The sequence below is a fragment of the Cololabis saira genome, chromosome 14 (genome assembly GCF_033807715.1).
Source record: "Cololabis saira isolate AMF1-May2022 chromosome 14, fColSai1.1, whole genome shotgun sequence".
NCBI lineage: Eukaryota > Metazoa > Chordata > Actinopteri > Beloniformes > Belonidae > Cololabis > Cololabis saira.
The window spans coordinates 43,056,633-43,069,917 of NC_084600.1; the positions used below are offsets into that span (position 1 = coordinate 43,056,633).

The 13,285-nt window shown below is 44.0% G+C and overlaps 1 protein-coding gene across 1 annotated transcript in view; it reads left to right on the plus strand.

The window, feature by feature from the left end:
* Positions 1-13,285, plus strand: part of tiam1a (TIAM Rac1 associated GEF 1a) — an 83,802-nt gene that overhangs the window by 31,223 nt on the left and 39,294 nt on the right. Inside the window, exons 11-14 of the mRNA XM_061740637.1 lie at positions 8,597-8,767; positions 10,719-10,823; positions 12,262-12,343; positions 12,533-12,619. Coding sequence (XP_061596621.1) covers positions 8,597-8,767; positions 10,719-10,823; positions 12,262-12,343; positions 12,533-12,619 — 445 coding nt within the window. The remainder of the gene's footprint in view (positions 1-8,596; positions 8,768-10,718; positions 10,824-12,261; positions 12,344-12,532; positions 12,620-13,285) is intronic.

Genomic DNA, 13,285 nt, shown 5'->3' on the forward strand with positions numbered 1-13,285 from the left:
ATACATATGCCTCAGATTTTTACCAACATGGTATTAACCATTAATATATATGCAGACAAAAAAATAAATTAAAAAATTACCAAGTTTGGTAAAAACCTAAAGAGCATCCTTAATCGCCATGGCAACCATCTCAATCACAGTCTGCAGGGCTACTATATTCTGGGTGGCAGGCAGGAGAAAAGGTTCATCCCACGGTAGTGGAACGTGTTCAGAGGGGGGGGGGTTAATGTCCGTAGTATCTGTATATTCTAGTATCTTAAAGGGGACCTATTTTGGCATCTAATACCTATTTTAAACAGGCCTTGAATGTCTTAAAAACAAGCTTTTGATTGTTTTTGCTAAATAAATGAGAAATTCAGCCTCTGAGCCATGTCTTTATCATCCCAGTCTCTAACCTCATCATCTATGCAGGATTCTGAGTGGGCGGGGCTATGATAATGAGGCTCTGTGCTGATTGGCTTCCTGAATGACGAGATACACCGCTACGAAAAAATGGCGGAAACTCTGACCGGCGGAGTCACAACCGTGTCCTAACTGCATGCAAATGCGAGTGAGCGTCAGCTACAAAATCAATTCCATTGCTTTATTTTCTATTGGACTGTCCTAACTGGCCTGAAAGCCGGTTGAAAGCGCTGTAGGAAACAGTCATGATGAGGAACGGCTGATCCAGTTAGTTGAAATGAGAAGTTATCTCTATGATTCCTACAAACACGATTTTATAGTTGTGGGCGTGGTTTGGATGTTGGTTCCGTAACTTTGAGGATCAGAATCTTATTGGCTCGTAGATCCACATCACACTGGACGATCATCCGGGCGGCTGTACAGACTCTGCAGAATCTGGTTGTTTCCTCCTTCTCTGAGTTGCTGAGGGGAGACCACTTTATATATGTTAAAGCAAGAGAAAAACACTTTATAAATGTTAAAGCAAGAAAAAAACACTTTATAAATGTTAAAGCAAGAAAAAACCTGGTTTTCATAATAGGTCTTCTTTAATCTCGACATTTCGACTTTTTTTCTCTGCATTTTGACTTTTTTCTTGACAATTTTACTTTTTTCTTGAAATTTCGACTTTTTTCTCGACATTTTGACTTTTTTTCTTGATATTTTGACTTTTTTCTCGACATTTTGACTTTTTTCTTGACATTTCAACTTTTTTTCTCGACATTTTGACATTTCTTTTTCGGCATTTTGACTTTTTCTCTGCATTTTGACTTTTTTCTTGACATTTCAACTTTTTTCTCGACATTTTGACTTTTTTCTTGACATTTCAACTTTTTTTCTTGATATTTTGACTTTTTTCTCGACATTTCGACTTTTTTCTCGACATTTTGACTTTTTTCTTGACATTTCAACTTTTTTTCTTGATATTTTGACTTTTTTCTCGAAATTGTACTTCAACATTAATTTCGACATTTCCACTTTTTTCTCGACATTTTGACCTTTTTCTAGAAATTTCAATTTTTTTCTCGACATTTTGATTTTTTATCGACATTTCTGGTGGAGTTGTTGTTGTTGTTCCGGCCAGAGTTAGTTGTTAGTGGTTTCACGCATCGTGGTTCCGTAACTTTGGGGATCAGAATCTTATTGGCTCGTAGATCCACATCACACTGGACGATCATCCGGGCGGCTGTACAGACTCTGCAGAATCTGGTTGTTTCCTCCTTCTCTGAGTTGGCAGGCTGAGGGGAGACCACTTTATAAATGTTAAAGACAGAAAAAACCTGGTTTTCATAATAGATCCCCTTTAAGTGGGTCAGAGTGTCTCCATCCCTTTGTAATCGTGTTGTGTTGTGGCCTCAGCAGCCCGTGTTTATCCAGTGATAATCTTCCGCCTGCATTTCTCGGCTGTAGCCGGAGGCTAATTACTCCTCATTGTTTGGTTACTTACCGACCCGGGAGTCAGTGGAACGTCTGATGGAGCTTTGTGTTCGTATAAAGGGACGGGGTTCTGTTTACGCCCCCCCCCAGGCCAGTTTCCACCTCCTTTTACTTTCCTGAGCTGCTGTTGGTGCCGCGGCTCTTCATCGAGGGGGATCTGCATCATTCTGCATCATTCTGCATCATTCTGCATCTTTCTGCACCATTCTGCATCATTCTGCATCATTCTGCACCGCCGAGCATTCCTCTGAGGTCGTCCTGCAGCTTTAATGCTTCCCTCTCCTCCGCTGGAGTAATTGAAGACATTTGTAGACTCATGAAATGTTAAAAACACCAGAGTCTCTCTCTCGCTGTGTCATCAAATATTCCTGGGATTTATTTGTGGAGCCTAAAGTGCCTTTTTCATCTCCAGCTTCAGCCGCCCACAAATCCCCCGGCCAATCACGCCGTTAGCTGGAAACAGTAGGGGTTTATATCTTTTGCGTTTTCAGGTTATCAAACATCGTTGTTGTGGGGTTGCTGCAGGCGATCCGTCCTTATCAATATCACGTAGCAAGGACACCACCAGGACAACGCTCCCGTCTGTTATTCCCGCCGAGACGGAGTTGATCTTATATTTGCAGATCATTAGCGCTCTGATGTTTCAAGGAATTATGTAAACGATACCCTCCCGAAGGGGCCGCCGTCAGCGCGCCATCTGGGCCGTCGCCGTATCGATCCCAACCGTCAGGACGGGCCAGAACTGATGGAGAGCAAATACAGAAAATACAGAATCAAATACAGAAAATACAGAATCAGGAAGAATTTAATGGTCCAATTCTACACCGCCATAATTCAAAATATTCTGTGTTTATCAATCACCACATGGTAACGGCAATACATCCAAACATACACTACACAGACTGGACAGGATCATTAAAAGGCTTCAAAAATCACTACACTGCAAAAACTCAAAATCTTAACAAGAATACTTTTCTTATTTCTAGTTAAAATGTCTCATTTTTAGTCAAAAAAATCTCATTACAGCTCCGCAGTATTTACAAGACCTGATAGTGCCTTATGTTCCTGGCAGAGCTCTCCGTTCTCAGAGTGCAGGTTTACTCGTAGTTCCGTAGTTTAGAGTATCTAAATGTAGATTTGGAGGGCGGGCGTTCTGCTATCAGGCACCACTACTATGGAACCAATCTGGGTTAAGGAGGCTGACACCACCTCCACCTTTAAAACTAAACTTAAAACCTTTCTGTTTAGTAAAGCCTATAGTTAGTGTTTAGTAAACCTCTAGCTGGTGTTGGTAAATCTCTAGGTAGTGTAAACTCTAGTGTGTTAGAGTCAGTAGTCATAGTTGCAGCTATAGAACAAGACTATAATAGTTAGTCTCAAATATAGCTTGGTGGTAGATATGCTGCTATAGGCCTTTGCTGCAGGGGGGCACCGACATGATCCGCTGGGCGGTGCCTCTCACCCTTCTTCTCCTCTCCTCTTCCCTTCCTCTCTTCTCCATTACCATTTTTATTTATTTTTAATATCTCATAGCTATCATTTTTGTCCATCGTTCCTGTAGTTTCTTGTGCCGGCCCCCCTTTTTTCTCTTTTGTGCATGTTTGCAGGCCGGAGCCTCAGGAGCTGCATGCTGGCTGATAAAGTCATGAATAGTAGATATTACTGGTTTCAATTGGACTTAATTTGGAGATGAAACCTGAATTTTAGATATTAAAGATACAATTATCAACTTGAAATTACATTATTTACCATTAAGGTAATCTGATTACATTGACGAACTGCTGATCACCAGATTCTGTCACGTTGGTGTCCGAGACCTGGAGAGACCCAGAGACCCGAGACCAGGACCACAGAAAAACAGCCTAGAGACTTACAAGTCTACTCTTGCTTGTGTTGGGGAATCTAGCGGTCGTTACTACGAGGTGGAGGACAGGAGAGTCAGATATGACGCCTCTTGGATCCCCTCCATGCCCCCCCAGCAGAGGAATCCTAGCTAGCGCCAGGAGGGATGCCAGATGGCGTGTAGCAGGAGTAGCGGGAGATGGGGGAGGTTCTGGTTACGGACCCCCCCCAACAACCCCAGTCTGTCGTCTGTCGGAGAAAATGCCTGTAATGTTCCCGTCTGTGAAAACTAGACGTGCCGTTAAATACCCTGAACTCCCGTCTCCGTTTGTTCTGCGTTAATGTCAGCGGTTGTTGAACCGTCAGCAGATTGTGTGGCGTGAGGGGAAGACGGGGAGGAGGAGCTGATGGAGAGATGGAACTGACGGAGAGATGCTCAGATAGGGGAAAGGGCAGCAGAAGGAGAGGCCGTGAAGAATGGAAGGAAGGGCGTTGCACAGGAATGAAAGAAAAATGAGGATCCTGTTACCTGATGGGAGATACGTTACAAACGCGGGGAGGTCAGAGCGAGGCGACGGGCCGTCAGGGTGGTCAGATTGTTGTTGAGGACAGATTGATGGACGTGAAGGTCAGAGACGGGACAGAAGTCCCTTGGTGAAGAACGAGTGCAGCACGAAACTAAAGCTGCTTTCGTCAAGGAAAATTCTGCCTAAGGCCACGTTTCCACATAGACAGGGTATTTACAAAAACTGATATTTCCCCCTCCACGTTTTGAAAAATCATTCACACAAACCTGCATAAATATCTGTTAAGGTGCTATGAGCAGCCAAACCTACAGGGGGCAGTGTAACGAGAAGATAAAGTCATGCTAGCCAATCAGAATCCTGGAAAAAACATCAACAAATGACACGAGTAACTTCCAGTTACTTCCAAGATGAACGAGAGTCTTTGGTTTGGAGTGACAGAGAAGTGGAGTTACCGTATTTTCACGACCATTCGGCGCACCGTGTGGAAAGGCGCACCCTCAGTTTTGTGTGTAATTTTTGGATTTAAAACACACATACGGCGCACCGACTGAAAAGGCGCCGTCTACAGACACGGAGCGCGCCGCAAAACACACACGCGCGCCGCAAAACACACACAAGCACACAAGTGTGCTTATTTAAAAATAGAGCGGGAGCAAAACTTTGTTTGGTTGTATTTTATTTCCGTTTTTACATTAATCGAACCCTTCAAAGTCCTCATCCTCTGTTTCTGCAAGAGCTCCGCTAATTCAGCTGTGCCAGTCCCAATTTCCTTGCTGTCAGTCACTTTCTGTGCTGTGCTGCGCCTCGGAAATGCCGGCTTTTGCATCAGCGTGGCAGCCAAGCACAACAGTAAATGAGGACTTTTCATACCCCGTTGTGCGGATCGCTACCGTGCTGGTCCCCGTCCTCTCCGCCGCGCCGGACGGTCCCCATCCTCTCCGCCGTGGTAGCCTACGGCGTAGGGTACGGCGGCGACGCGCATCCCGTCCTCTCCATCGTGTGATTCACCGGGATGTCAGCGTGAGCGGCACCTCGTCCATGTTGGTGATGTGTCTGGGCTGGATGTGTTTGTCGGTGATGTGTCGGCTGCAGAATGAGTGGAAGCTCTCCATCTTTTCCATATAATCCGCCAGGCGCTGCTGCTGTGCAGAAAGCGAAAGCACCAAGACAGACCTCAATGAAAATGTTCCATTTTCATTTCTTCCGCCAGCGCTACTGCTTTTAGTCTGTGGATGGTCTCTATCACGTCCGCAACTCACGGGTGCTTCACCCGCCCCCTTCTCCCTTTACCGTTCTCATGGTGGCCGTCCTCCTTACATTACCGTAATACAGGTAATAGAAACGGCGCACTGTTTCATTGGGTGCGCGGCACATTCTTAAAAAAATTTTATGTGCGCCTAATGGTCGTGAAAATACGGTACTTTTAAGTGTGACGTTAGAATATAAAACAAGTAAAATACAAGAAAATATTGACGGTGGCCAAACAAATTGTAAACACAGGTTGCACACAGGTGTGCTCCTGCACATCTTCAACCTGAGCCTCAGTCTGGAGAGAGTTCCACTCCTGTGTGGTTCCGGTTCCAAAGACTAAACAACCTAGGGAGCCCAACCACTTCAGACCAGTACCCTTAACCTCCCACCTGATGAAGACTATGAGAGGATTCTACTCTACACCTGAAACAGCAGGTGGTTGACGTGATGGACCCCCTACTGTGCGTACCGGCCTGGCATCGGTGTGGATGATGAGTGTCATCTACCTGATGCACAGGTCACTCACGCATCTGGAGAGCGCCGGCAGCTGTGAGAGTCATGTTCTTTGACTTCTCCAGTGCTTTTAAAACCATGCAGCCATCGCTGCTCAAGGGGAAGCTGGAGGAAGCAGGAGTGGACTGTCACCTGGCTGCATGGACCATCGACTACCTCACCAACAGGCCACAGTACGTGAGGCTCCGCAACTGTGTGTCTGATGTGGTGGTCTGCAGCACGGGGGCCCCGCAGGGCCCCGGGGGCCCCGCAGGGTACTGATGTGGTGGTCTGCAGCACGGGGTACAGGGTACAGTGCTCACTCCGTTCCTCTTCAGACTTTACACCCACACGGACTCCTGCCGTCTCCAGAAGTTCTCCGATGATTCCGCCATCGTGGGACGCGTGTCCAGGGGGGACGATCTGGAGTACAGGGGGGTCATTGCCGACTTCGTCTCATGGTGCAAACGGAACCATCTGCAAATCAACACCAGCAAGACGAAGGAGGTGGTGATCGACTTCGGCAGGAACCGTCTGCCTCTTGCACCGGTGAACATCCAGGGGCTGGACATTGAGACGGTGGAGGTGTACCAGTACCTGGGTGTTACCTGGAGGAGTACAAGTACCTGGGTGTTACCTGGAGGAGTACCAGTACCTGGGTGTTACCTGGAGGAGTACCAGTACCTGGGTGTTACCTGGAGGAGTACCAGTACCTGGGTGTTACCTGGAGGAGTACCAGTACCTGGGTGTTACCTGGAGGAGTATAAGTACCTGGGTGTTACCTGGAGGAGTACCAGTACCTGGGTGTTACCTGGAGGAGTACCAGTACCTGGGTGTTACCTGGAGGAGTATAAGTACCTGGGTGTTACCTGGAGGAGTACCAGTACCTGGGTGTTCACCTCAATAACAAACTGGACTGGTCACACAACACCGACGCCCTGTACAAGAAGGGCCAGAGTCGACTCCACCTGCTGAGGAGACTGAGGTCCTTCGGTGTGTGCAGGGAGCTCCTAAGGACTTTTATGACTCTGTGGTAGCGTCTGCTATCTGTGGTAGCGTCTGCTATCTGTGGTAGCGTCTGCTATCTGTGGTAGCGTCTGCTATCTGTGGTAGCGTCTGCTATCTGTGGTAGCGTCTGCTATCTTCTATGCAGTGGTCTGCTGGAGCTGCGGGAGCTCGGAGAGAGAGTTGAATAGACTGAACCGACTGGTCAGCAGGGCTGGCTCGGTTCTTGGTTGTGCTCTGGACTCTGCCGAGGAGGTGGGTGAGAGGAGGATGCTGGTCAAGCTGAACTCCATCATGGACAACCCTCTCACCCCCTACATGACACTGTGGGAGCATCAGCAGCTCCTTCAGCCAAAGACTGCTCCACCCGCTAGAGAAGGAACGCTACCGCAGGTCCTTCTTCCCCACAGCCATCAGACTCTATAATAACCAACTGTAGCCACTCGAGTGCAATAAACCTGTTTTTCCGATTTCTCCTCTGTGGATTAATAAAGTTCTATTCTATTCTATTCTATTTAGTGATGCACCGAAATGAAAATTTGTGGCCGAAACCGAAAATAATAATAAACACTTGGCCGAATACCGAATACCGAACATGGTTCTTCAGCAGTTTTTTATTTATTTTGCCAATTTTTTCACCATTGCATAAATCAAATACATAAAAAAATGAAAATGTGTTGTTTTCAGCAGTTTTTTATTTATTTTGCCAATTTTTTCACTATTGCATAAATCAAATACATAAAAAAATGAAAAATGTTGTTTTGGTTCCACCTCCTGGTGAATGTTAGGTAAAATTCTTATGGGGTTAGTTTTTGGTTGGCCAATGATTTATGTAGTGCGCAACGTTACGGGACGGAGCGGCCAGTCTATTTCCTTATTTTACAACGCCGTTATTAATTGTTCGTTTTTTTCCCCCACTTATTCCACCGAACACCAAAAGTGTTTTTTTGCCATTTTCGGTTACCGAACAATTTCGGTTACCGAACAATCGGTGCATCACTAATTCTATTCTATTCTATTCTATTCTATTCTATTCTATTCTATTCTATTCTATTCTATTCTATTCTATACACATGACGCTGGTGACGTTTCTGTCTCATAATGTGACGTTCTGAAGCCTAAATGTCCGTTTCCCTCCGTTTACAAGCAAACGTGAAGATGGAGTTTTTAAAAATCTCCACTTTGGCCGGAGTTTTCAGAAATTATGGTTTTTGGTGATTTTGAGCTTCGTTTTCGTGTAAACGAACGGCCAAAACACATGAAAACACCACAGTTTTTGCTACGTGTAATCGTCGTCAACGAACCTTTATCAACTGAGGAAAACGAGACGCAACGAAAATGCTGGTCATGTGACGTTAACGATAAATAAATATAATATAATATAATATCGTTGTGGCAGAGTGGAGGATTGTGCGTGGTCTGCGGGGAGCAGCACAGCAGACACAGGTGGCACCTGGTTTGGCTGATTGGGCACACCTGTGCCCAATCAATCTCTCCACCCTGCCTGGCTATTTGAACAGCGGCTGCACACCAGCGGTTGTTGTTTTCTTCTTCTCTGACATATTAAAGAGCTAAACTGCAGGTCTGTGTTGGTTTTGCAGAAACAGACGGAGGACTCTGGTAAAGCTGTGTCTCAGCGCGGGGCTGATGCTGATATCTGGGTCCCGGACCATCTCCAACCCTCCTGGGTGTCTCTGCCCAACGACCGGCCGGTGCTGGCCGTCGTCCGGCCCGGAGAGACGGCCCTGGACGTGCTGGACGCCGTCTGCAAGGTACGGGGGGTTTCAGGGTACGAGGGGTTTGAGGACCCGGGGGGGCAATCACCGACAACACGACTGTTTCAGGGCCAGGCAGGAGAAAAATAAAAATAATATTTTAGAGGAGGAAGATTTTTTTTTTCTTATGCATTTCGTGAAAAAAGTTGAAATGTTGAGAAAAAAAGTCAAAATGTTGAGAAAAAAGTCAAAATGTTGAGAAAAAAGTCGAAATGTCGAGAAAAAAAGTCGAAATGTCGAGAAAAAAAGTCGAAATTTCGAGAATCATGTTGAAGTTTAATTTCGAGAAAAAAGTCGAAATGTTGATAAAAAGTCGAAATGTTGATAAAAAAGTCGAAATGTAGAGATTTTTTTTCATTATGCACTTCGAGAAAAAAGTCGAAATGTTGAGATTAATGTTGAAGTACAATTTTGAGAAAAAAGTCTAAATGTATTTCAACTTTATTCTCGAAATTTCGAACTTATTCATGAAATTTCGACTTTATTCGCGAAATTTCGACTTTTTTCTGGAAATTGTACTTCTGTGGCAGGATGAGGCTCGACTCCAGAGGTTGATAAAACAGGACTTTATTCCAAGACAGCGGAATCCAACTGACAACTCAACTGACAGTTGACAACTAACAGAAACAAACACGCGTTGCTAAGCAACCAATAAACACTTGTGACCACGCCCCCTTCCTTCTAGTCCTGATGGGTGCGAGGTCCAACATTAATCTCGACATTTCGACTTTTTTCTCGAAATTGTATTTCAACATTAATCTCAACATTTCGGCTTTTTTCTCAACATTGTATTTCAACATTAATCTCTCGACATTTCTACTTTTTTCTCGACATTTCGACTTTTTTCTCGAAGTGCACAATAAAAAAAAATCTTCCCCTCTCAAATATTCTTTCTCCTGCATGGCCCTGATACTCTTCTGTAGGGTGTTGACTTAACAAGTTACTGAATAACTTCACTGTAAGTTCATCTGACACATAAAACCCGGGCGTTGGTCTCCCCGTTGAGATTACAGACGTGTTTCATCATAACGACACTCTCGGGCCTCGTAAAGATTGTTGGAGCTCCGTTGGAGAGATAAGGAAACATGTTGCTCAACTCCGTTCCCAGTACCAGGATAGTTGTTACAGACCATAATAATAATACTTATTACAGTTATAAACATACATGATGAAGCAGAAAGTGTTCTTCCTGTTTCAGGAGACCTTTAGATTCACATCAAACACATTTAGGGAAATAACTTTGTGCAATATTACATAACACTTATTTCTTTTATATCAATATAATTCTATTTATGGCACTGTACTCTTTATTTATTCTTATTTTTGTTTTTATTCTTTTATTTCTAATTTTGTTTTTATTTTTATATTCCTATTTTGTTTTTATTTGTTATTTCTATTTTTGTTTTTATTTTTTATTTCTATTTTTCTTATTTCTATTTTTGTTTTTATTTTTATGTTTTATTTCTATTTTTGTTTTCATTTTTATGTTTTATTTCTATTTTTGTTTTCATTTTTATGTTTTATTTCTATTTTTGTTTTTATTTTTATTTTCTTATTTCTATTTTTGTTTTTATTTTTGTATTTCTATTTTTGTTTTTATTTTTATTTCTTTATTTCTATTTTGTTTTATTTCTATTTTTGTTTTTATTTTTTTATTTCTATTTTTGTTTTTATTTTCATTTTTTTATTTCTATTTTTGTTTTTATTTTTATTTATTTTTTCTATTTTTGTTTTTATTTTTATTTTTATCCTTATTTTTAATTTTTTATCTTTATATGGGTGTTTGGTTTTATGGGTGTTTATTTGTAAATGAGTGAAATGGAGATGTCTATTTCCCCGAGGGAACCTCCCAAAGGGATCAATAAAGTCTGAATGTATTTCTTTTATTAGTTCAGACTGATTGTGTTTTATTTTGAAAGAGTGTTGTGCTACTTCCTGTCCCCCCCAGAGCCACGGCCTGGCCCCCCAGGGCCACCACCTCCGGCTGAAGGTCTGGACCGACAACCAGATGCTTTTCTACGTCCCCCAGAGTGAGGAGGACGTGTCCGACCTGGTGAGGGTTTTAAATATACATAAACACCTCCGTCAGGTAATAACATGAAAACTATTGTTATTGTTATTAATGTGTCGCCATGGCAACAGCAGCTCATTCTTCTTCACGGGTTCAAAGTTGCACATCTGAGCGACGTTTTCAGGCTGCAGAAAGAAATCCTGGTTATTCGTTATGAATTATGCAGAATAATATCCTGATATATAATATCCTGAGTGCATCGTGAGGCTGTTTGTGTTTGTGTTTGTGTGTTTGTGTGTGTGTGTGTGTGTTTGTGTGTGTGTGTTTGTGTATTTGTGTTTGTGTTTGTGTTTGTGTGTTTGTGTTTGTGTGTGTGTGTGTGTTTGTGTGTTCAATCACCCCCCCCTTATTCATCCCAGCTAAACCTCCAGATGAGTTTTCTTTGTGACGGAGCTTTGCAGGTCTGAACCTCCGAGCACAATAATAATAACGATGCAGCTTTTCCCAAAGAGCTTTTTGTACGTTCAGCTTTGATCAGCAAATCATTTCAGCCTCGTTTCTCTCTGCTTCCTTTCCGGTTCTTCTCCAGTTCCTCTCCGGTTTCTTTCCGATTCTCCCCCGGTTCCTCTCTGGTTCCTCTCCAGCTCTCGTTCCTCTCCAGTTCCTCTCTGGTTCCTCTTTGGTTCCTTTCCGGTTCCTCTCTGTGGCAGGGTGGAGGAGCAGCCACTCAGGAGATTGGGTACAGGTGTGTCCAATCAACCTCTCCACCCTGCCTGCCTTCATAAGGAGCAGCTGCACTCCAGAGAGAGGCTGCTGCTGGAGTTTAGCAACCTCGTTGCCACTGGGGCCGACCGACAGGACAGAGGACATAGGGTTTCAAGGAAGAATTGTTTTATTTCACCCAACACACGTGCAGTCTCCCTCAGCAGCTTCCTCCAGCAGCAGCCTCTCTCTGGTGTGCAGCTGCTCCTTATCAAGGCAGGCAGGGTGGAGAGGTTGATTGGACACACCTGTACCCAATCTCCTGAGTGGCTGCTCCTCCACCCTGCCACACTCTCGTTTCTCTCCGGCCCCTTTCTGGCTCCATCTATGGTTCCTCTCCCGTTCCTCTCTGTTTCCTTTCCAGTTCCTCTCTCGTTCCTCTCTCATTCCTCTCCGTTTGCGTTACGGTTCCTGTCCGTTTCCTCTCGTCTGCACCATCATGTCATTATTCCTCCTCATCTCCGTCCGTTATCTCTGCAGACGTCTCATGTTGCTGCTGGGGGGTCGGTCTCTCGTCTGACCCCCTCCCTGCACAAACCGGACCTCGGTTCTGACCCCCGACCTTCCCTGCTCTGCTAAGGAGACAGAATAAAACATGAACTTGTTCTTTATTAAGACTAATAGCCTCACCCTCCTCCGTCCGTCCTCCATCCCTCCGTTAAACGTGTTTCTCTGAGTTTATCTGTTTCTCTGTTTCTCTGTGTTTCTCTGTTTCCAGCTCTACAAGGAGATAGAGATCTGCCCCCGAGCGACCAGAGTGATCCGGTTCGACAGAGCCGAGTCCTGCAGCGTCGGATACGGTACGTCGCTCTAACTCTTATTATTATCTGAGACGCTGCGTCCAATTGATTTGCTAATATTGAGTCATGCCCTGCTGATTATGGAGCACCAGCGTCAGCGTGTGCTGCAGACGGAGCTAATCGCTTTGTGTTTCGCGCCGCGGCGTCAGAAAAAACCCCTGAAAGTCTGGTTATTATCCATGTCTGCAGGTTTCTCCGTGGCGGTTCTGGACGAGGACGGAGTCCAGCAGCTTCACATCACCGACGTGAAGGAGGGAGGTCTGGCCGCGGCTAAAGGTACACGCGCTTCAGGAATGTGGCGGTTCGTTTGTTTGTTTGTTTGTTTATTTGTTGCTCAGAACCAGCTGATCAACACGGCTCTGCAACCAGATCGGATTCTGGTGTTCACTTTCCTCTTCCTCTACCAAGAACCAACGCACTAAAGAGGCTACGATGTATACGCTGCAAAAACTCAAAATCTTACCAGGAATATTTACCTTATTTCTCGTTAAAATGTGTCATTTTTAGTCAAAAAATCTCATTACACTTAAAACAAGCCTCATCACTGGAAAAACAACAATTTTCACCTGTTTCAAGTAGATTTTCACTTAAAATAAGTAGAAAAATCTGCCAGTGGAACAAGATTTTTTTTTGCTTGTAATCAGAAGATAAATCTTGTCCCACTGGCAGATTTTTCTACTTAAGTGAAAATTTACTTGAAACAGGTGAAAATTGTCAAATAACAAGTTATTTTTCTGGTAATGACTCTTGTTTTAAGTGTAATGAGATTTTTTGACTAAAAATGAGACATTTTAATGAGAAATAAGGCAAATATTCCTGGGAAGATTTTGGGTTTTTGCAGTGCATCTCACATTTCATTTCATTTTTGTTTAGATTTAGTTATGTTTTAATTGTAAGGATTGTATTTTATTGTTTGTGTGCAATGTTGGACCCCAGGAAGAA